Source organism: Fundulus heteroclitus, chromosome 17 (assembly GCF_011125445.2).
Source record: "Fundulus heteroclitus isolate FHET01 chromosome 17, MU-UCD_Fhet_4.1, whole genome shotgun sequence".
Lineage (NCBI taxonomy): Eukaryota > Metazoa > Chordata > Actinopteri > Cyprinodontiformes > Fundulidae > Fundulus > Fundulus heteroclitus.
Window position 1 is genome coordinate 11,372,507 of NC_046377.1, and position 24,117 is coordinate 11,396,623.

Genomic DNA, 24,117 nt, shown 5'->3' on the forward strand with positions numbered 1-24,117 from the left:
TGGTTACAAAATCACGACGCAGACAAGATAAACGTGTAATAATTCACCCTGAGTCGTGAAGTTATAGTCCTGTCCTCTAAATATTAATATGATGACCAATTAATTGATCATAAATGAACCATTAGAGGGAGATCAGTGATTATTTGTCAAGGTGGGCTGGTGTATCTTTGCAGGCTTTAAAAAACTGTCAAAACTTTTTTTTTTTTTTCAATTCTGGAAAACTATAGAAATAAAAGAAAAGTTTAGAACAATTAAAACAAAAGAAAACTCCTGGAATTGTTTTTTTTTTTAAATAATCTAAACAATTATGGTACAATCGAAAATTGAGAATTGGGGAAAGAGGGGGGGTTCCTAAATGTATTCCTTGATTTAAAAAAAGATAATGTGAAACTTTTTTTTTTTTTCATTCAAATGTCCAGAATATTATTTATTTTTTAAGTAGGACAAAACGAGTAGTTTTGAGTCTGGAAAAATATTGAAATTTTGAAAAGAAGAAAATATGTTAGCAACAAACTCTCACATGCGGAGGATCTGCAGAGACGACTAGCCCTGAAGCGACGTTTGCTCCAGGTGCAATACAGAGACATTTAAAGATTTACGTTTGTGTTTCCTTTTCTCACCGCTGCGGACACTGCCGGTGGAGACTCGTGCTGTAATTATTCCCCAGGGCTTGCAATGCAGTCTATGCTTGATTTGGATTAATTACACGGGCATGAATGCAACTTTTAATGTGTGACGATTAGAGCGGAGGCGGTCCTTTCCAGGCCCATTGGATGAAAAACGTGACCTCTTAGTGCGAAACAATGGGCCCCTGACCCATATGTTTCTTTAGGAGCTACACTCACTACTGGATGATCCATCTTTTATTAAGTGCATTAAACTGTAGGAAAAATCTCTAAATCCTGCCGAAACACATTGAAAGAAGAAAAAATTACACTTGTAAAAAATGAATAACATCTCATTTAGATTTAAATGAGCTAAACTGAAGGGTCGGTTGTGTTTCAGGACAAGGAATTAATTAGACGTTAATTGCATATTTTGTCAGGAGTTCATGAACCACGTTTCCAATTTGTCACAGCATGCATTAGAGGTTAAGAAGTGTGCTCTATACGCATGAATTAAACACTGATCTGTATACTTGACTGTTTTAGAGTAATTTATAAAGCCATTTGAGTAATCTGGCACAATAAATGTGCATTCCTGGGCACCAAATTTAGATTGACTCGTGTGTGTAGCTGCAGAAATGTCACCCGTTCTGGATTTGAGTTATATTTCTCAGAGGTAGTTATACAGCCACCTTCAAAAAGTATTCATTTGCCTTGAAATGTCCTCTCATTTCGTCTAAAAAGTGCATTTTATTCAGATACATCAAATTAAAAGGGTCTGAAAGTCCGCCAGATTTAGCAAACAGCACACTTGTGTGTAATTAGAATTTTTATTCAGCACGAATACAACCTGCCAGGAGTAATGATGCAAGCCATGGTAGCACGATATGAACTTTAAGAAGTTACAAACGTAGCCAGGTTGCTGCCTTAACTGGGCCGCCTCAGTATCCCCAGTGAGCACTTTAACATGTTACGTAATGGCCTTATAAATATAACCAACCACAGCTGAGTGTGTGTGTGTGTGAGTATGAGCTTTGGCGGCAGGATGCTCTGTCATCTGAAGACACTGCAAACCGTGTCTGCTCTGTTCGAAAGCATGCATAAAATAGAAAACGTGATTAAAGCTTTTGAACATTAACATATTTAATCAGAACAGCCATAGTTGTCAAAGATTATCTATTTGAACTCTCAGCCTGTTGGTAGTGACTGGCATCTATTAAGGGGGAAAAAGCTATCTAAACCAACCGGACCCTACGTGAAAAAGCATTTGCTCCCTTAACCTAAAAACTAGTTGTTAACGACTGCCATCAAGCGTTTGCCGTCACCAGTAGGGTCTTTCAAATTGGTGTGGAGGAATTCTCTTTGCAGAATTGTTTTGTTTCAGCCACGCTGGAGGGTTTTTAATGCATGGACAATCTGTTTGAAGTCCTTCCACAGCATCTCGGTTGGATTTAAGTCTGGACTTTGACTAGGCCACTCCAAAACGTTGATTTAGTTTCACTGTTCAGTGGCGGAAGAGCTTTTGTGCTTTGGATCAATGCGATGCTGCATAACCAAATCGCACTTCAGTTTAAGGTCAAGAACCGATGGTGAGACATTCTCCATCAGTTTTTTTTTCTAATGGAGAGCAGATGGTTTCATGAATTATGGGATTATGTCCAGGTTCTGTAGCAACAAAGAAGCTCCAGAACATAAAACTATATGCGTTTAAGCTCTTTCACCGGTTATGTTTGATCAGGATATATTTGGGTAAATGTAAGAGATGCCCATTAGTGGCGATTAATGACCCTGTTAGTGTGATAGCTCTGACTACAATGTATAACTCCACCAACCCATGTTCACAAGTCAAGTCGCCTCCTACTAAGGCAGTTAGCCTGGATTTTTGCAATCTATTCGGATAGATTATACAGTGTTGGTGTGGATAACTGTTCCCCCTGTATGTTTGGTTCTCTTTTTCTAACGTTAAAATTTGTGAGAAATTAATATATAATATATAAGATAAAAAATTAGCAAACCAAAATAAAGTTTAATAAATGCAGTTATGTGTTTGTAAATGCATTTCAAAATACACTGCATAGTGTCTGAGACATTAGTATTCAGTTTCATTTAAAACCAGCAGGGGGCGTGCTGTTGTTTATTTATTCAGGCTGGCCCCGCCCACCGCTGTCAGTCATAACATGGCCACGCCCCTAATCTCATACTTGTCAAGCAAAGCAGTCGCCCCGCCCCCTTCACAGACTGCTAGCAGCACGTCGCGGAAGAAAAAAAAAAAAAAAACAGCAGCAGCCGCGGCCGTTGGGGAAGAGAGTAAATAGAGGGAGAAGCCTCAAGATGGCTGACTCGCAGGGCTCTGTTCACCTCTCCGGAGCTGCGGCTGTTGCTGCTTCTCCTTCCGCTGCCGGAGCCTCGGTCAAAAACGGTCTCGGCAAGGCAACCGAGTCAAAGGGAGCCGCTGACAGCCACCCGCAATGCTCCGGAGATTTTAGCCCGCCGCCACCAAAGAAGGTCCGAGTCGAAGAGAGGAGCGTTAAATCCAGGAAAGTCGGCAAGGACGTGGGCGACGGAAGCAACGGCAGCGGGAAAAAGAAAACCCAGCAGCTCACCAAACAGCAGAGTTGTGTTAGCAGCGGTAGCGCGGGCTTATGGAGCTTCAGCCCGGTTCGGACGACCAGCAGCAGCGTCCCTGGCGGCGGCGGCGGCAGCGGCGGCAACCCTCCGGTGCCTGCTACCGGTGGATCCCAGCCACTGAAAGTCTTCAAACAGAGCGATTTCTTCCTCCACAAGGCGCCCTCCTCGAAACCCAAGTGTAAAGATAAACAGAAAGAAAAGGAGAGGGAGAAGGGGAAAGGAGGCGGGGAGGAGAAGAAGAAACACAAACTGTTGTTGACCTCAGGTGTCGGGAATAACGTTAGTAACAGCAACGCCATTAAAGGGTTTAACAACATTTCTGCGGCGAAGAGAGAAAATGGAGATGTCCTGTTACCATCGCAAGGTAGGCTACGGTTAAACTACTTTTTTATATATATATTTTTAATTGCAGAACTTTCGGTCGTGTTTCTTATAAGTAGTTTTTTTTTTTTTGTAGCTGCTTGGCTGATGGATTCAGCCATTTGAACATGTGGCCCAGACCCAGTGAGTGCCCGCTACTACCACCAGCGCTCCCGTTTTTTAGCTCCCGTTTAAAATCCTATTTCATGATATCGCGGTAATCGATGTTCGAACCCTGGGGGAGAATGTTTACTACGGGTTTTAGTGGTTTCTAAACTCCGTTTGATTGCTTGATCGATGTGTCCACGGGCTGCGCTCTACCAGTCCCCCCCTCTCTCTCTCTCTATCGCTCGCTCACCCGCGCGTGAACCCTCGAGCTCTAGAAAGAGCAACGGTCCGTCGCGCGACACGGTACTCGGAATTGTAAACCAGCCGCTCTCGTGCGCTGCGGCGGAATGGTTACGTAATTACGACGTACGTATAAAACGTTACACATTTTTATGTAGAGCGAAACTCTTCGATGTCGACGCTGGACTCGAGCTGAGTATTTTATGTTTTTTTCTTCTTCTTTTTAAGCTGTAGTTTAGTTTCACGTAGCGAACGCTGGAGAACGACCCGCACCTTCTGTCAAAGCAATATGACAGCCGCCCGCCATTATGGGCTAAGTGTTGTTTTGGTAGTGCACCACGCCCCCCTCCGTGTGGAAGAACCGCCAGACAGCGTCCTGGCTTGCAAAAAAACAGTTATAAAGGTGGGAAAGTTGCGTTAGTTTGGACATTTTGACCATCATTTGTCACCTTCTCGTCCTATAATCCTATTACTTTCAGTTTTGCCTCTCGGAACATACTTACCATTGTCAGAAATTGCCACTTAAAAATGCTAGGATCAGTGTCTTTGATTTAACCTTTTTATGACTATACTATTATATAATTAACAATTCCATTTTTAGTTTTGTTCACGCATTTTATTTTTTACCCTTTACACTGACGGCAAGAAGCCTCATACACGAGAGGCATTCACATTTTCACTACCTTTTTTTAAAATCATATTTTGGGGCTGAGATATTACAAATCTCTTATTGTATATTTTGATGGACGATACAGATTGCAATTCATTTACATTTTCTTCGCTCTCCTTCTCAATCATCACATTGGCTAAACCAATCTCTTTAAGCTTCTGCATCTATACTAAGAGTGGGCATAAAAGGTGGTGAGAGGGCATCTAGCTGGCCACATTTATGAGTGGAAAGTTGAGTTTTATACAGCAGGGCACCAGCAAATATTAAAGTCAAGCGTTTCTTTGCTCACATTGAAATTGCCTTTTGTATTTTCAAAGCAGCCTACTTGCTGTAAATGTTTTATTTTCTATTTGTTTTAGAGTATTGATGCTTTGTTGTTGTGTTGCTGTTTGTTTGTTTTGATTTAGCACAGTGTCCTTGAGTGTTATAAAAGGCGCTTTTCAAATAAAAATGCATTATTATTATTATTATTATTATTATTATTATTATTATTATAAAAAAAATTCAGTTAGTTGAATGCCAAAGTAGAAGTATTCACACCATAGCTTTCCCACATTTATTCAAGTTATAACAAATATATCTGCGTCAACTGGGATTGCACATTGTATTTTAGGTGAAACGTGTAGTTTTGTTTTTGTCACAATGTGTTTATCTGTTGACATTTTAGTTTTAGTTGGCTATATTTACTGTAATTAATTCATAGAGCAAGACCTGTTAGATCTTAAATTGAAATAAAATTCTAGCTGAAACTGATGTGGAGAATCTCCTTTCAAACATATGACCTCCACCTGATGTTGGATGCAAACCGCCTACCACTCAAGAATGTTTAGTTTAATTTACGCTTTCCAAACGGGACCGTTTGGAAAGCGTAAATTAAACTAAACATTTTATTTTATTAAAATGACCAAAATGTAATAGTCTAGAAACAAGTCTCTCTTGTAAATGAAAACTTGCGTCTTAGTGAGACTACCTGTATAAATAAAGGCTATAATAATAATAATAATAATAATAATAATAATAATAATAATAATAATAATAATAATAATAATAATTGTGGTTTTCATTTGGTTTTCATCCATTAAAAAATAACTTTGCATTATAGAACGAGGAACTCTAATTATTTTGTTATTTGATTGACTCCCAAAAGTTTTGGGGCCCATTTATTTTTAACCCTAGATAAAATCCAGTGCAACCAATGCAATCAGAAATCACTTATAATTATTAAACCTAGTAGAAATGTATGTAACTTTAATCTCAGTATAAGCTGCAGTGTATTTGTTAGAGAGCATTAGCCGACAAACTGCCTCAATACATACCAAGGAATGGAATAGGCAAGTCGGGGATAAAGTTGTGGAGACCTAATTACCTAATTTGTCAGGAATGGGTTAGAAACAATATCCCAAACTTTCATGAAAGCGTTTATTCCATCATCCGAATGCTGCAAGACAAGACATGGCCGTTCACTTAAACAGCCAGGCCAGCAAGCAGTGCATTTAGTAGAGAAGGTGGCAGGAAGGGTAACTCTGGAGGAGCTGCAGAGATCCACAGCTCAGGTTGGAGGATGTATTGACATGATAACTGTTGGTGGTTCCCTCCACAAATATAGCTACTATGGAACAGCTGCGAAAGAGTCCAAATTGTGTATTTGTAAAGAAACACAGGGAGAAATCTCTCCTGACAGTGAAACACGGTGGTGTCAGCATCATGACGCGGGGAAGACTCCTCTAACAGAGAGGTTTAGGAGAGAAAATGTGCTGACTACAGGGCAATCCTGGCTGGAAATCTGCTAGAGCATGGGTCTTCAACGTTTTCCAGGCTAAGGACCCCCAAACTGATGGCGAGATGGAGCGGGGACCCCCTAATTATATATATTGTACAAAATTGTATTATATCAAACTGGTCCTATAGTGCCATATGTAAATGTACCTTGTTATTGTGCATTCAATACTAAGATACTCAAATAATACACAGGTTCATATATTCATGTTTTTATTTTAAACATGTGCGAGGCACAGTGAGTAGGGTGGCCATGCCACTGCCATTTATAAACATAACATAACACAATAAACTGATACCTGCCAAGATCAACAATGTCTGTCAATTGCATGCAATCATGCATAAAAGCTATTTAAATGGACATTTTTAAAACATAAATGTGAAAAGGAAAATAAGTGATTCTTGTTAGTGCCACTGGCATGCATAAACATACCTGTTATATTGCATACAATACTGAACTATTAACATAACATGTTTTAATTTTAATTTAATTTAATTTTTTTTTTTTTTAATTCAACCAAAACTTTTGCGACCCACATGCAGTACCTCCGCGGACCCCCTAGGGGTCGCGGACCCCCTGTTGAAGACCCCTGTGCTAGAGGCTGCAAGGGGCTCAGATTTTGGCCGAGGTTCACCTTCACGCAATAACATGTAGTCAGAGTTGCGATGGAAAGGTTCGAATCGTTTCTGAAACAAACGTGTCATTTTCTCCTCCCCTCACGGTTACGCGCTTCGTTTTGTCGGTCTGTCGCGTAAAACCCTAATAAAACACGTTTGTGGTCGTGATGTGAGAGAATGAAAAGGGGTCAAATACTTTTGGGATGGCTCTGTGTTTTTGTGTTCTGTGTCTCCTCACAGAGGGAAATTTTTTCAGTGCTCAGACTCCGGCGGGGGAGGTCCGGTGGGCACATGTCGGTGTGTGTGAGCGCGTGATGTCGCCCTCCTCCCGTTGGTCAGTTTAAGAGGTCATGACACCCTGTGAACAGCCACTGCTGTCAAGTCAGATACCAGGATAGGATGTGTTATTGGCCATGTCTCCCTGAAAGGTTAGACACAGAGCTGTAAACAGGCGGAACAAAAAAAAAACACTTTAGTATTGTTTAAAGAAGCAGCTGGTAATTCTTTTAACTGTAGAACTACAGTATATTGGTCTTAATTATCACAGATCCGTGTATTCCTGTCTAAAAATACAATAAATGGTTTACTTTAAATATGTATCATATGATATCTATAAGTTGCAACATAAAAATTCTGAACTCTTATTTTCTTTTTTACCAATATTTCAATTGCAACATCTTCATTTCTGACCACATGGGTTTGAGTTCAGAAAGACTTTCAAGAAGCTGCACCGCGCTCTCTCTCTTGAAGGGCAAGCATTTTCCTACCAGGATCCAAACCGTATCAGATCATCAAGTAATATTATTAGTGCTAGCGCTGCTGTTGGCGAGATCGGAGGGGCATGCGCCTGGGAGCAGGGGCTGCTGGGTAAATTTGGTCTGGAAACAGAAGATTCAATAAACGACTGGCCAGTGTGCCGAAAATCTAGCAATAAGGTATTAAACAGTGCCCCCAAATACTACAAAAAAGATCTAAGTGTAAAGTAGATCCTGAAGGTGTTATTTACAGTTATTTGCATAGTGACTGTAGAAAAGAACATTGTTAGGTAAAAGTTACATAGAGGTAGCTCTAAATATGGTAAAACATTTAAATAAATAAAGCAGCAACTTCACAATATTCATCCATCTCAGGCGATCGTTGGAAATATGCCACAAATTAACTTTTTTCAACTTTTTTAACACTAACGTGCGTTTGTTCCAGAGGTGATCATAAAGCGTTTACAAGTTACAAAGATTACTGTCAGTCAGCTTTAAGTTAAAAAGGCCCCAGAATTTCTTTATGTACAAAAAGAATTACTTTTAGCAATAAGTTTCTTTACTGTTATTTAGATTTTTATACATTTAGTAAAGCAAAAACTATAAAGTATAAACTGTATATCATCTATCTAACCGTACTTTCTACACCATGACTTATGTTCTCCACCAGTATTTCCATATGTCCAGATTTGACTCTTATTTAAAGAGAAAACCCAAAAACAACACGCAGAGTTATAAATCCCGCTCAGTTCGGCGCTTTCTCTGGCATCTCATTAAAAGGACTTTGAACTGTATGAAGCGTGTGACGGGGAAATGTTTTTGCAGTCTTTAAACCCATAACTCTCATAACGCCGTGACGGCAGGAACCGACCCGTGGCTGATCCAGACGTATTACTTCCAGATATGCCGGCTTGTGTTTGCTCTATTAGATCTTTTTTTAGTTTTTTTTTTGGGGGAGAAGCTTAGACCAGCAGCAGCGGATCGATCGAGGGGGAACAGGGTCTCCCTTAACAGGGAGACGGGGTATACTCATAATTACGGCAGTGACGGCTTGCTTTCATTGGAAATAAAGAATATCTGCTTTCCTTTTTAGACGTTGCAGGAACAAAAACCTGCTCCTGCACACCTTTTCTATTATGAATGGCTTCGGTTTCATTTAGAGGGGACGTGTGTGCCGTGATGCTGTTGACAGATCCGCAGTGCGAGCCTCCTGGGGGGGAAAAATGGTTTTTATTTATCTCCTTTTCACTGTGTATAACTTTAATAACACAACAGAGCCTTGGTGGGTTTCCTGCGCACAAAGGTGCTTTTGGTCGTTTGTGTCCGGCGTATTCAAACAATCAACAACCATTGAGCTAAGATGAGCATTTCTGTTCTCTCACGCCTTTGTGATCTTGTGCAAAATCATAATGTGTGTGGCTTCTTTTTAAATTTTTGCAGACAAAAGATAAAGCTGAAAGAAACGGTATTATAATTAGTTCACTATAACAGTAAGGCGTTTATGCAGGTTCACTTAAAGATGTCTGCCAACGAGCAAGTTTTTCCTTCTACGCTGCACGTTTTCGACAGCCGACATCAGACAAAAAGCCGCTGACGCACGCGCACATCTTATTTTCTCGTGGCGCTTTCCCCGAATTTGAGAAGTCGGACGCGAGCGACGGGCGGCGTAGTTGGGAGATTGCGAAACCCGCCTGCCTCTGGGGTCTTTTTCCTGTGATCATCCGAATGGTGAAAGCCACCCGCTGTGTTCCCCTTCAAAGCCGACGGCTGCAGCAAAATCAGAAGACAAAACGGGCGGAAAAGAGCTGCACATTCATTACAGATCATTTATAGCGCCACAGGAATATATATACGGTATATATATTCTGTCTGATGAAGCCTGTGAGAAGGTTTCTGTTGATTTCTATGGGGAAACCCCTTTATTGAGCAGGAATGCAGTCAGCTTTAGAGTAGCTGAGGTTAGGTCAGCCACCTGGGCTGCAGGCTCCTGGATGCTGTAAATAGACCATTTATGAATCTAACACTTCTGGCACGGCTCATGTTTTTATAAATCTGGCAGTAAAGTTGAGGCTCCCTTCACTTTGAAGGCTGCTTCCTGTGGAGCCAAATTGACGCTCTGAAACCTGCAGCTTTGCCGTGTCTTCTAACCGCGCAGCTTTTACGCTCCTCACCTCTTTGAATGGTGCCTTGACAGTTTCTATTATTCCTGATGTGGACTTGATGAAACGAGGCCTAAAGCGCGCATTGGGTAGCTTTACCTGGCTAAAGTTTGACAGTACACTCTATGAATTGTGCACAATGGATTACAATCGCGATGTAAGTGTGTTAAATATTCATAATGAAATGCACTGTTAGGAGTTCAGTAACATATTCCAAGTGTTATGAACTTGCATTTTTCATGCTAATGTAATATTTAAAATGCTCACCCTGGGCACCAATGACGTTGCCCAAAATGCTAAAGGTCACAGAATGATGGAAGAACAGATGAGAACGAGAGAAAAGAACAAAACCAGTATAAATTGCAGCTGAAATCATCACCATATTTTCTAATATTGTGCAGCGGGACTTTCTGTTTGTTATTGATGCAATCTGGTCAGAGATTTGTGGAGGATCTCCTATTTTTAGAAAATAAAAAACTATAATGTTGCATCAGGAACTATAAACAGCAGAAAATTAGATTTTTTTTTTAGGCTTTCTTCTGTCATTCATTGTTTATGATGGGCTCAGAGGGGATGTCACACTGTGTGTGTGTGTGTGTGACAAAGAAGAGTTTAACGTTATTTTGAACCGAGGACAAAATGATTGCGGTATTTCTGTTTTAGATATATACTCCCATGTACGAGTTGACATCCTGTGACAGATGGATCTTTCTTTATTTTTTGTAGCTGAAAAAGACGAGTTGTAAATGATCCATGCTGCAAAAGCACAAACATGACAAAAAATGGCATGTTGTCTAAAATGAACAGTCAAAATGCCCGACTAGAAAACAGTTTAATTATTAATTAGTTTTGTGTTGCTTTTTTTTCTTTCTTTTTTCACACCTTAGTGATTCTGATATAGCTACCTCTGAATCTTCTTCCTTCTGTAACAATTTCCACATGAAATAGTGTTGGGTAAGGTGCATTCTTTGAGGGACAGAACACATTTTTTTAGTGTGTTGTCAGCTGATAGAGTTGAGAAACGCTTGATTCCAGTCAACAGCTTACCGGGTTTTATGTGAATCCTCTTGTAAAGTCAAACTGGTGCACTTCCTATTTTTCTGTCTTCCTGCGAGGTTGTCTACCGTCTTCTTTGATCCTGAATATTCTTAGCGGAGCTAGAACGTGGTCTATATCCACCTCCTTCATATACAGTAGAGGAGGGAACAGTATGAAATCACGGCTTCCCTTTTTTTTTTTTTTTTTTTTTTTTACCGGCTGCTTCTGCTGACAGGGGGGCAAAGAAGAAAGTTATCAGTTTTTAATGAATTTTTTATGGGTAGTGAAAGGTATATGATCAAAGAAGGCAAGTAATAAAAGATTGGCTCCAACTTGGAGGTTATGTCAAGAAAGGTGAAGGCTCATTGCTCAGCCGGGAACTTTGGCTGTTTGCCAGCGTTCATACTGGGCGTTATACAAAAAAGAAAAAAAAGAAAAATAAACACTCCAGCAACAAAAGAAACATATTTATTTCTCAATCACATCGATTTGCATTGAGTGATACTTTAGCCAAGACTCGTTTTCTCCCAAATACCTTTTATTCAAGACTCAAAACCATTCTCAGACAGAAAAGTGGTGAAAGAGGGAGGAAGCAAAGGTTTAACTGAGGCAGAAACGTAGGAGCCCTGAAAGGAAGAGAGCTTATTGATGATTGTTTCGGCAGAACGTGGGAGAAGGAGGAGAAAAAAAGAAAAGCGTTTAGCTTTGGACGAAGCTGCAGTCTGAAAGGGGATTGAAGGCTTGCAGGAAGATTACTTTTTTTTTTTTTTCTTCCTCCACAGGAAAATCTCCAACATGGTTGTAAGAGCACAATTATTACGTTGGAGAAACGGTTTAATCTGGACTAAATGTGCGCGAACGTGTGATTTTGTTTAGGGTGAGCGCTGAGGTTTCAAAGCCTGAACAATCCCCCCACCTGATTCCCTTTTTTTTTTTTTTTTTTCCAGAGAGCCCCAACAAGGAGAAGACGAAGGAGCGGCAAAAGAAGAAAGTCAAGGAACGAGAGAAGGAGAAGAAAAAGCACAAAGTGATGAATGAGATCAACAGAGAGAACGGCGAAGTCAAGCAGCCGATTAAAGGTTGGTGGAAACACTCATGCATACCAAATGATGGGAGGGAAGGAAACCCTGTCTGTTTAAAGGTATATAGCCACGTAACATGCTTATTTAAGAAAAGACCAAAAACAATCATGATAAAATAAGGTTATATACACCATGCCTCCATCTTGATAGTGTTTTTATAGTCCTTTTGGAGCTTAATAATTTGCTCTCTTGCGCAATTAGCAGATGTAAATAGACATGGCGACATATAGCCACAGCATCGCAGAACTATAATAATGCCGGTTTGCTTAATTTATAAATCAATTGTAAATAATTTTTCACTGGATTTTGGACCTTTCTTCATTGTTTTGCTGTGACATGCTAAAAGCCGTTAGCTGCTTCTTTGTTTTAACCCCTGCTGCTCATGCATAAGTGTCGTACTTCAGTTAAAATCGTAAATAAACACAAAAAAAAGGCTTTATTTACTACCAGATTGAGCAAAACAAAGCATAAAACACCAAAAATAACAGCTGATACGGCATTAGGAACGTGATAATCTTTCATAAAAAATTGTATATGCCACTAGAGTGAGCTACTGACGTAGAATAAAAAAAGTCAAATAACGTGGATATGCACCTTTAAACTGTAAGACTGTAAGGTTAAAGGTGTATAAGAGAAATGTGGTTTAAATGTCTTCAAACCAATTTATACTGATAAAAACTATTTTCTTAGAATTAACGTAATTATCAGGGTGATTTGGTTGTTATCCTAAATCGTAGCCTAATTATCTGTTTTATTAAACCATAGAAGCACAGATTAGTGAAATTACGTTGAAAAATGAAAAACATTGGTGGTGAATCTGCTCTATCTCGATAGACATTCACGACAAAAAAAGCTTTTAATGTAATCAGAAACTACCCTCCTCCACAAGCAGGTGTACAGATAATTATTAAATTGAAAGAAAACATTAACTTTCAGAGCGTTTACAAAACTCCCAACACTGTGCCATGAGAGACTAAATGTGTGAGTGACTGGCTGGCAGCAGGAAGCCGTAGGCGGGACAGTAGCATCGCTGACATTAGGTTGACCTTTGCGGCGGGCTTCCCGTCACGTGGTGCAAAAGAGCTCATGATTTATTTAGCCTGACCGTGTGACTTTCTGCGTTTCTGCACGCTGATTTTGAACATCACGGTGACCGCTGTGACACGAGTCTGTCTCTATAAATGATGCTTGTTTATGCGCCATACATCTGTTTTTTCCTCCTCCCCTTATGTCTCTACTGGGTCTCGTAAAAGCATTAGTATCCTTAAACTGGAATGCAATTTCTTTTGGGTTTCACGAAGTAATACATAACTATTAAGTAGAAGAAAAATGGTGGTTGACAAATCGTACAAAGAAAAAAGAAAAATCTTAAAAGTGTGGCGTGCATTTACATTTAACGCCTTCAGTCGGATAGGCAAACATAAAACCAACCGTGACGACACGTGCATCTCAATATACTATAATACTATCTACTGGTTCATTTATTTAAGTAATTCAGTTCAGAGAGTAAGACTTGTATCTTACATAGATTTATTTAACTGAAAATTATGTCACCAAGCATTTATTTCCAGTTTTGGGTTACATGGTCTGTAGATACCAAAAGACAACAATCTAGTTTCTTAGTAAATGAAGAAAATGAATCACAATTCTTTAAATTCTGTTATTTTTGTTGTTGCCTGAGCAATTTTCCTTTTCCACTTCCTTCCACTCAACTTTACTTTAATATAGTTGCATACAGCACTCTGTAAAAAGCCATTTTTAACATTTATTTGTTTTACTAACTAACTTATTTTGGATATCTATAAAGTCAGTGGACTTTTATTTTTATGTCATGAATCCGATTAATCGATTTTCTTCCTTTTTTTGTTTCATATAAATAAGTTGCTAAAATGATTTTTAAAAACATACTATTATTTTAATAATCTCATGTGGGAGTTGACCCGAATTCAAAGTGCAACATTACAAGCTTTAAAACATGCGTATAAATTAAGATGGTAGCCCCGCCATAGTAAATAATGAAAATATAACGCAAAATGTTTGCTGCTAGTTGTATTACACATCTAAGAACAGTCTTCACTTGTGTAACTTCACACCAACATAACCAGTGAGTACATTAATAAATTAAAGTGCCTCGTCTTAGGGTAAAAAGGTTTCCTCTTTGGAGTATTTTGACAATATATTTTCCTAAACATATATTTAACATTACACACTGTTACCTAAAACAATTCCCTGTTTTCGGGACTGATATAGTGCAAAGTTTCATGGAAGCCCAGGATAGTGGATTGGCAAAAAAAAAAAATCAAAAATTAAATCTTCATTAGTTGCAAATTCAAATTTATCGGTCATAGTTGATTTTTCATCCAGCCCTGCTAAGTTTGTATAAAAAAATACGGAAGTGTTTTTTTTGTTTTTTATTTATTTTATCTTATGTAATCCTAAAAAGGAACAGAAATAAGCCATTGAAACACATCACGCTTTGCATTTATCTGAGTTTCACTTCTTGAATTTTGAGTCACTGAAATAAATCAGTCACACGCTGATTTATTAAAATGCAACCGTACCACTGTAGAAGTGGCAAGGGATGAGTACAAGGGATGTGCGTCCTTTTTGCAAACCTCCGCATCTCTGTCAGATACATAGATTTATATATGGATGCAAATCTGCTCACCACCTAACATACCCATCATCATTTGGCATAAAAATAGTTTCTCGAACAAGCGCTTGTCTATTTAAAAATGCCGCTGGTTGAGCTCTTTGATGAAATGAGCGTAGATCCAAACGGGCTTTATTCCCGTTGATTTGATTTGTCCTGAGACTACAGTCGGACTGGCAGGCTTCCACACCATAATGTCACGGCCGCGCTGTGACATTTCAAGGACTTAGCGGCACTTTAACCGCACACCATGACCAGTGGCTGCAGATGGAAATTACACAGAGATTATCTGTAATATGTCTCTCTTCCTGCTCTCCGTAGAGAGAGGATGTGCGCCCTCCTAATGTTGATTCATCTTCTCATTACACACCAAGAGCTAGGAGACGGCCGGTCTAACGAGAGAGCGGGAGAGTGAGAGTGAGCGCTAATCCTGCAGTCACCCTGCGAGGGAGTCTGGTATTTAATCATGTGTGTTTAGGATAATCGAGACGCCGGAATCCACCTTGAGATTTTGTGTCTGCTGAAGGGAAAGTTTACTGGGAGAAGGGATTTTTCTAGATGTTGGTTAAAGCGCGTTAAACTGGCAAATGCTGCAAGTGACATAGAGACCGGAGGAGAAAGTTAGAAATCTAATCAGCAAGAGAGTGTTAAGTTTTCAATTGAGAGAGAGAGGGAGAGAGTTGAGGAAAGGAGAGGGAATCAATAAGCAGCAAACGACCAGTCTGACTGTAAATCTTTTTTTTTTTTTTTTTTTTAATAAACCGCCACTGAGGTTGTTTGTGTGCCGTGTGTGGATTTGACTGCATACCTATCTGACCTTAAACAGATCAGGACTGTTCAGCCAAGTGGCACAAAGAGTTTTAGTTATTCATTAGACGGGGGTTTTATTTTAAAGGAGGCGGCAGAGGGTGAACGAATAGAGATTTCCTGCCAGGAAAAGCTCCACTGGTTTTATTACTAAGTTCATTACGCTGCGGTTTGCAGTGAGTGTTGTGCGTTTCACAAACACCAAGATGCCATGGTTTGTTTCCGGTTTCTGTGTTTAACGGCAGCTTCTACACCTTTTTCTTATACACCTTTTTAAATTGATCAAGTCCATGTAATTATTTTAATTAGAATTAAATTATAGTGATTGAGAATTTAACGATGTGCTGATCAACTTTCCTTTTTATTTTTATCGATTGGCATTACAACTATGTAACGTCCGGTTTTATTTCTTCTGCTTTTGTTTTGAGTAAAGTAAAAATCTGACAAATCTCTCCCGTGTTGTTGTTTTAAGCGTTACGTTTGACATGCCGATACTGATTTTAGCCGATTCCGTTATTTCTTTTGCAATTGTAATACGAGACGCTGTAAGAAATACAGTCAAAGTATTATTCCCAGCCTTATTGATTATTGATTATTTACATTAGGAGCAGAGAGGACATGGTTACAGAGTGTTTTAAACTGTCTTTGGCTACTTGTATTAGTGATTGACGGGGCTGAAGCTCGCACAGAGTGGAGGGGATATATTGCATAATACTAAAGAGGGGAAATGTGGGCTTAATTAGGACTGGACAATTTAGAAAAAAAGTATATCGATGAAATGGAAATCATATTAATTGATATCGAAAATTGTCGACAAATTTAAAACATAGATTTTAAGAGTAGCCCTGGCCATTTTATACTGTTGCTTAGATACAGAACACACTAACACTGAATTTAAACTTAACCCTTTTTCAACCAACTTTTTACCAAAACTGCAAGTTTTTCAAAAATGAAAAATAACGCGTGCTCTCTGAACTCTTTAAAGGGGGCGGAGCTTTCTTGGTTCCGCGATTGTGATTGGTTGGGAGGATGTAATGACTGCAATATTAACCCACATGGCTCGAATGCAAAAGGAAAACTTATTCTATTGAACTTTTTTATTGACCCTTTTTTCTATCATCAGTATATGTATCGTTTGAGACATATTGTTATTGAATTATCGTCCAGCCCTAGAGTTAATTGCTATTAATATCATAGTTGTAATTGTAGCTGTAGTATCGCCATTTTTTTATTTCCTGATGATGTGCAGTCCTATTTATAGAACTTCTTTCTCCTAAATGACTTCCACACTACAGAGTGTTGTCAGCGTAATCTGGTACCCCTTAGATGCTGTGTGTTCATAAGCCAATCAAGCTACAAACTTGTGTGATTCTGATCATCGGGCAATTTTTTCCGAGCTTTTTTTTTAGAGACACAACATGCTTTGATGCATAAATGATCCAATTCACTTTATGGTGTAATCCAAACCACTGCTTTGCACCAAGGAACCTGCAGCACTGTTTTTTGCTTCAGTGGTCCGTGTGTATATGCGTTGGAGACGTTAGAAAGACGATTGTAATCTGTCAGAACTCAGAACGGGCAGATTAGTCCTAAAAACTGAAAACCTAAAGGGATTTGAGCCAGTAACAGCCTAACGGTGTTGTCTTCTGTCCGTGTATCAATCACATAATGGAAAGCCACTTGAAAACATGACCTAAGACATTACGACTTGGCTGTGGTTTAGAAATGTGTAATCCTAATTATGCGAGGGATCATAATTAGCCCAAATAATTAGAATTGTATAATTATGCTATAACTGTGATAGCCTGGCCTTCTCTTGTGACTGTAAAATTATACGGCCGTTTCATGGAGAGTGCTCCTAGGAGAAATTGCGTGAATGTGCTCTTTTGTGTTACAAGCATTCAATGTTGCGTATGAGACGGCTTCTGCGGACGTTTGACCCGTTCAAGGATCATTAAATTAATATTGATCATACATGTGTCGTCACCGTGTTGGCCGTTAAATTGTGGAAGGCAGCTTGTTGCCTCTGTCAATACGCAGATAAACCTTCACCTTCATAAAGTTAGAGAAACGCATACAGAAACTAACTTCAAACTTATAGCAAACGGGTCATAACTCGGCCACCTGAGACATCTGGTAAGATTGGGATCGATTTGAACAGATTATGGGCAAAACACGATTCTGTATAACTGGATATGAATTGGACCGTTTTGTTTAAGGACGAAATTTGTTGGAGATGTGGAACTATCTAGATTTGCCCAATGAAATTGCATTAGATGGCTTATTTGAGACTAAACCAGTAATCGGAGACTCTTGCAGTAGTTTGGGAGTAAGAAATATTTTTACTACTCACTCCGGTCTCAGGAATTGTGAAACCCAGAAACACCAGACCGTATTCATTAAATTGCAGATTTATTCTATATTTTGTTGCATTCTTATCTGATAGCCCAACAAAGCTGAGCTACACTGCGAAAAGGAAACTAAAAGTAAGTAAAATCTTAAAATAAGTATATTTGAACCGTCAAATAAGATTATCTTCCACCGGAATGAGTATTTTTACCGCTAAAATAGGATAATTACATATACTACACTTGAAATAAGATGGAGATGAGTTGTTCCTATTTTAAGTGCAAAAATCGTATTCCATTGGCAGACAATCTTATTTACCCACACAAATCAAGGACAAATACACCCATTTCAAGCAAATTCTGCTTACTTTGAGTTCCCTTTTTGCAGCGTATTGTTTTCTATACCTTTACCCCGCTTTAAAACCCTTTCACCAGTTGTACCGCTGACCCTCTTTGGTCTTCATGACGGTCTCTACCAAACCAGACGCCCACACAGAACCGCTGTAAATACACCGACATCCGATTACACACACGCCACGTTTCTCAGCTCTTTACTGTAAAAAGATTGAATAGCTGCGGATAATTTTTCCTTTCACATAAACTAAAACCTACTGACGTTTTGTGGGTAGTAGTAAAAAAAAAAAAAAGAAATAAAAAGCACTATTAGTTCACAGATTGCTTAAGTTGCATCTATATAGTTGTTTGAAAGCATAGAGGAGTTAAATTGCATGTTTAGTATAAGTAAATAATCACCAAAACACCCAGTAAATTGATTATCACCAACGTATTTATGATGAAGGGGGAGATTTTCTCGAGTAACGGCGTTTGTGTCCATATTTTCCTTTGAATTGGGGGAGGGGTGATTTGTATGTTGGAGCGTCTGGATTAGTAGCTCTAGTATTGTACTCTAAATACCCCGTCTCTCTGCTGCTCTCTTTAATACCGTCTGTCGCTCTGCTCGCCCTTCCTCCCTCCTCTGGCAGGAGACGTGCGAGGAGGGCTCATGCTCCGATAGTGCCGCTCACACAGATGCGCGCAGGAGAGTAAAATGCACGAGTGAAGCAGAATAAACTCAATTGGAGCAAAGAGGACCCGTTCTGGTTCAATTTGTCTTGCTTGTGGGTTTTTAAGGGGAAAGGGCCACAGTTTTATCTCTATTCAGATATTGACAAAACTCCTCCCTGACTTAGTCAGAGCGGCTTTTCCCAAGGGATTCTGTTTCAATCTATTTTGTGTGTACACCACGGGGAGACGCTTGTCAGCTGGGAAAGAGCTATGACTCATCTGTCTGCGCCCGTTTAAAAATAGTTAGTGCTCATTATTTTCAGTCTTCCTCTCTGAATGTGTTTTTTTTTTTTTTTTTTTTGAGAAATTCAAAGTACCCTGCTTGTTTTGATCATTAAGCCCTCGGGATGGATGTTTTCATTTCTTCTTCTATTATTTGTTTGTAAGTTTTCATACAATCCAAAGATCAGAAAGCAAGACAACTTTTTTTTTTTTTTTTTTTTGCACCCAATCTTAGCCCTCAAGTCTTTTCAAGCAACCTCTTACTCACCAATGCGTGTCTATGTTTATTTAAAGAAATCATAAAGGTGATCTCCCTGTTTTTCTGTCGCCCTGTCCAGAGGAAAAAGAGAAGGCGAAGATCAACTCCGAGGAGCTGCAAATCAAAAAGGTGAAGAAAAAAAAGAAGAAGAAACACAAAGACGGGGAGAAGCACAAGCGAGTGAAGATGTACCACCGCTCCTGCCAGACCATCTGCGCCGGCCTGCTCCTCCTACCGCCGTCTTCTCCGTCCGCCAACTCTTTCCCCTCCTCCGAGCAAACAAACACCTCTCCTCCGTCGCCTTTCAAGTCTCCGCCGGCTGTTTACCTTACGCCTAACAGCAAAACCTCCGATCTCGGGCCCACTTCTCCTCCTCCTCCTCCTTCCAATTCAACCTGTAGCTTCTCTAACTCAAAGATCCCCTTTTCTGAGAAGCACCACTCTGAGAGCATCCATCCTGGAGTGGCGGGTCTGGAGTTCGCCCCCTACATTTATATAGAAAAGCAGCCGAACGGAGGAGCGCTGGTAGCTCACGCGTACGCATCTCAGCTCTCCTCTCTCTCTGTGGACCAGAGGCACAGATTTGCCCAGGAGTTTGTCACCTTGTCGTTCAGCGAGGACCCATCCAAGGTAAAGTGCATTTGGTCGAGCTCCTGAGAAGTGATCCTCGCCTCTGGTTCCATTTAGCTTAACGTTTGCCTTAAAGCGACAGCTTTTGCTGTTGGGCTGCTAAAAGTTTTAGTCTTGTCAGGTGCACTTACTTTTGATTCTGGAGTATTTGAAACCTAATCTATCTTCTCCGAATCGCGTTCCAGATTTTTTTTTTATTTTATTTTTTTTACAGGCAGCTCATTACGTCATGGGAATTGTTCACGGCGAAGCCAAGAACCTGCCCGACTTCTTGGATTACTTTTCAACCAAGTTCCCGTCGGCCCCCGTCAAAATGGAAATACTCGGGAAGAAGGACATAGAAACGACCACCATGGCTAATTTCTACTCTCAGGTGAGTCAAACACGGAAGGAGGCGAAGAATGTTTTCTCACTCTGTCACGGACAAACACGAACCTTAATGAACTTGTTATAGAGCAAAACAAGGTGGTGCGTAATTGTGAAATAGAAGGATAAGAATACATTTTTTTTACATTTTTGTTTTTCGCAAATAGAAATCTAAAAAGCTACTCTAAATAATAAGTTGTCTTGAGTCAACACTTGTAGAACCGCCAATTTTCTTTAATTATATAGCTCACAAGTCTTCTGGTCCCCACCAGCTTTTCACATCTAAAGACTAAAGGATGGAGATCAACTTTCAGGTTTTGACACAGATACGCAATTAAATGTACCTCTAGACTTTGACTAGGCCATTCTTCATGATGTTGTTTAGTTACCAACATTCTCTAACACAGCGGCCCTTAATCTGGGGTCCCCCGAACCCCCGGGGGTCCGCCAACCACGGGTTGGGATGCATTGGCGTTCAGCAAAGTAGCACAATGGACAAATATTTAACTCTGTCCGCTACATCAAGTAAGGTAAAAGCCTAATCAGCTAAAATTAGGAAGCATGACAATAGTTACATTGAGTTTGGCTTTATTGAGAATCAGGATCTAATATCCACCAAGTTTTAAAACGGTACATCATTCCTAATGTATTTAACAGTACAAAAGGCTTCATAAAAAAAAAAAAATCATTAGCTATGAGGAATCTAAAGGGTCCTTGGAAAAACTTTCCCACATGAAGGGGTCCCTGGATGCGAAAAGTTTGAGAACCCCTGCAAAAACATTTAAAAGCATGTATCATTTTTCTTATATTTTACAATCATGCACTACTTTATTGTAGCTTATTGCATATAACCCCAGTAAAAAAACATTAAGGTTCGTGGTTGCAGCCTGACAAAATGTGAAAAGGTTCAACGGCTGTTTTGCAAGTAAATGTGCTTTGCTTAAAATGTGTGGAAACCCAGGCGTGCAAATTCGTTCTTTAGCTGAAGAGAGAGTTTTGTTTGGAAAAGCGCTTGCTTGATGACCTCGTGCAGTGTCGGTCCTCTTTTTTAGACGAAGCAAAAAGGAAATAAAGTTGTGATGAATGTCTACGCAGCGTTTTCAGTTTTCAAACTTTGTCACACATGCAGGCCTGCAGGCACAGGAAGAGGTGGAGGCCTGCAAATTAACGCTTGCCGTTTTCTGTTGTACGGGGGATAGACCGAGACACATTCGCAGCCGCGCAGACCTGCTTGTGTCTGTTTAAAGTGAGTCAAGCTGCATGTTCTGGTGGGAGGCAGGGAAGTTGTCACTGCAAATGAAAATGGACTCGGTCAGTGCAGTCAGAACATGCTGTGTGCTTACTTTGAAGAGTTTTCACGGGAGTATTTACGAGCAGTTTGGCTGGCTTGTGGTTTCTCTCTCTCAAATTGCCAGATGTGAACCTAAGATAACGAATAGAGTTGTGATCAGTAGTGTGCAGATGGATGGAATCATAATAAAAGGCGCGCAGTAATTTATATTTATCTAAAGAATAACTTCAAGTTGTTGGTTAAAAGCAGTTAACTTCACCTAAAGCATAAATTGCCCATAATTTATCTAAATGTGCCTCTCGAATATTGTAAAATAAAAAACTGCTCTCTATGTAATGCTTTCTCTGCCGATACAGAGTTTAAACAATAGTTTTTTTTTTTTTAAAGTCAATAATACACAAAGCTAATAAAGGAGCATTAAAATGTATTATGGCAACCTCTCCTCTCTGAGCGGTCATGAATTATTTGTTTAATACTGTTTTAAAGCAAAGGCCAAAGTAGTAGATGCCACTTTAAGCAGTAATTATTGAAGTATTAGCGGTTAGCGCAGGTAGCATTATTAAAACCGTATTATCTAGAACTATTGCCTAAAGAATGTAGGTTGATGCCAATATTTTAATTTTCCAGACCAAAGTTGAAAGCTCAAAGGGTTAAAACAGAACAACCTGTCTGTACTTCATTCAGCCTTCCTGCTGTCACAGCCTGAATGAACTGAAGAAATGTTGTTAAAAACTACTTTTCATTTAAATAGCACCTTAGCGTAGCCTCCTAGCTCGTCTGTATCGCCTCAGTAATCCCAGGTTCTGAGCGCTACACGTGCATTTTCTGGGGGTTACATTGAATCTGTTGTTGCACCTTTACATGTTGATATTAGGATCACAGTGACTCGTATTTTAGCCTTCTTACCACGATTTATTGAGAAATCCAATCATAAGTGCATAAAAAAGGTGGATGTTGCTTCCCTAATGTAGCGACATCACGGGAGCAAAAGGTGGTGTGTAAAAGAATGTGTTGTTCACCTGTTCTGAGCTCAATAAAGTTATATGGTTGTGGTTTTAACCTTGTTAAAGCATCTGCATCCGTCTGTTCAACACTAAAATGTTTTGTGTTAAATCTGTAGATTAGATTTTTTTTTTTTTTTACTTTTTTTTTTTTTAAGGGCTGAATGATAATTCAGTAACAATTAGGGCTGGGTAATATATATCGAGATTTTAAAAATATCGAGATTTTAAAAAAAAGAGATGAGCGAGTATATTGTTTATATCGAGATGGTCTTGCATTATAATTATAATACCTATAATAATACCTATATGTATCAAAGCGGCCCCGGGGCCACGTTGAACGGTCCTCGCCGATCGACAAGCTTCACCTTTTTCGGTCCTCTAAGCGGTATTTTTAAGGTTGTATTAAATTTTTCAGGGAGGCTCCGACCCAAACAACATTGTTTTAACAAACACGCCGCAGGGACTGGTGGGAGGAGCTAACGTTCTGCTCTCACATGCTCGCCTAACCACTAGCCTAACTATTTAGCAACTTTTCACGCCCCGCTAGCAAATTTTTCATTCAAAAGCAACAAGCAACAAATTTAACGTTTTTTCTGTGTGGTTTGAGACATTGGCAACAAGTAAAAGCCCCGGTCGCTCTGAGTTTCTTCAGTAAACAGTGAGTGCAGCTGTGAACCGCTTCGTAAGCGCTGACAGGCGTCAGTCAGTCAGCCTCGACGGGCTGAAGTCAGAGAGACAAGAGCGACTTGTCTGTTTCTCCTTGAAAATGAGTCACACACGAGCAAAGCTTTCACTAGATTACAAAGTGGGATGTGAATATATTATTAACATAATAATTAATAGGTAATGATATATATATATATATATATATATATATATATATATATATATATATATATATATATATATATATATATATATATATATATATATATATATATATATATATAATTTTTTTTTTTTTGCACTTAAATAGATTTCTCCTTGGAACTGATTCACACACAGTCTCTGTTATTATTCACCTCATCCACCGTGGGTATCTCTGCTATCTTTTGGTTAAAATTGATAATATAAAAAAAATTATGAATGTAATTTGGATTCAGGTAAAATATTTAATACTTGAAATAATTTTGTAGAGTTATTTCTTTTTTCCATCTATATTAGGGTAACATGTCCGAGTCATTGTTATCCAGAATTTAAAGGAGTACAATTTAAAAGAGAACAACTTTGGCCTTTTTTTCCCTCACTGTCTGTCGAAAATTAAGTCCGACTAAATCTTTCCTGATTTGTCAGCTAGGTTCACTTGCTTTATTTTTGCTGAGTGCCAGAGTAATGCCAATGTCTTTCTCCAAATGCAGAAATTTACATATGGTACATTTCCTTAATATATTTTATTTGCTCTATGACGTGAGTCAAACATTTTGATTAATCAC

At 39.3% G+C, this 24,117-nt stretch overlaps 1 protein-coding gene across 2 annotated transcripts in view; it reads left to right on the plus strand.

Annotated features, from left to right (window-relative positions):
- Positions 1-2,768: 2,768 nt before the first annotated feature.
- LOC105915880 (lysine-specific demethylase RSBN1L) overlaps positions 2,769-24,117 on the plus strand; it is a 44,221-nt gene continuing 22,872 nt past the window's right edge. Inside the window, exons 1-4 of one of the 2 annotated variants that reach the window (XM_012850137.3) lie at positions 2,772-3,597; positions 11,905-12,036; positions 19,473-20,023; positions 20,238-20,396. In XM_012850137.3, coding sequence (XP_012705591.3) covers positions 2,937-3,597; positions 11,905-12,036; positions 19,473-20,023; positions 20,238-20,396 — 1,503 coding nt within the window. In that variant the 5' untranslated portion in view covers positions 2,772-2,936. Of the gene's footprint in view, positions 3,598-11,904; positions 12,037-19,472; positions 20,024-20,237; positions 20,397-24,117 lie in introns of both variants that reach the window. The other variant, XM_036148955.1, reaches the window with a different exon arrangement.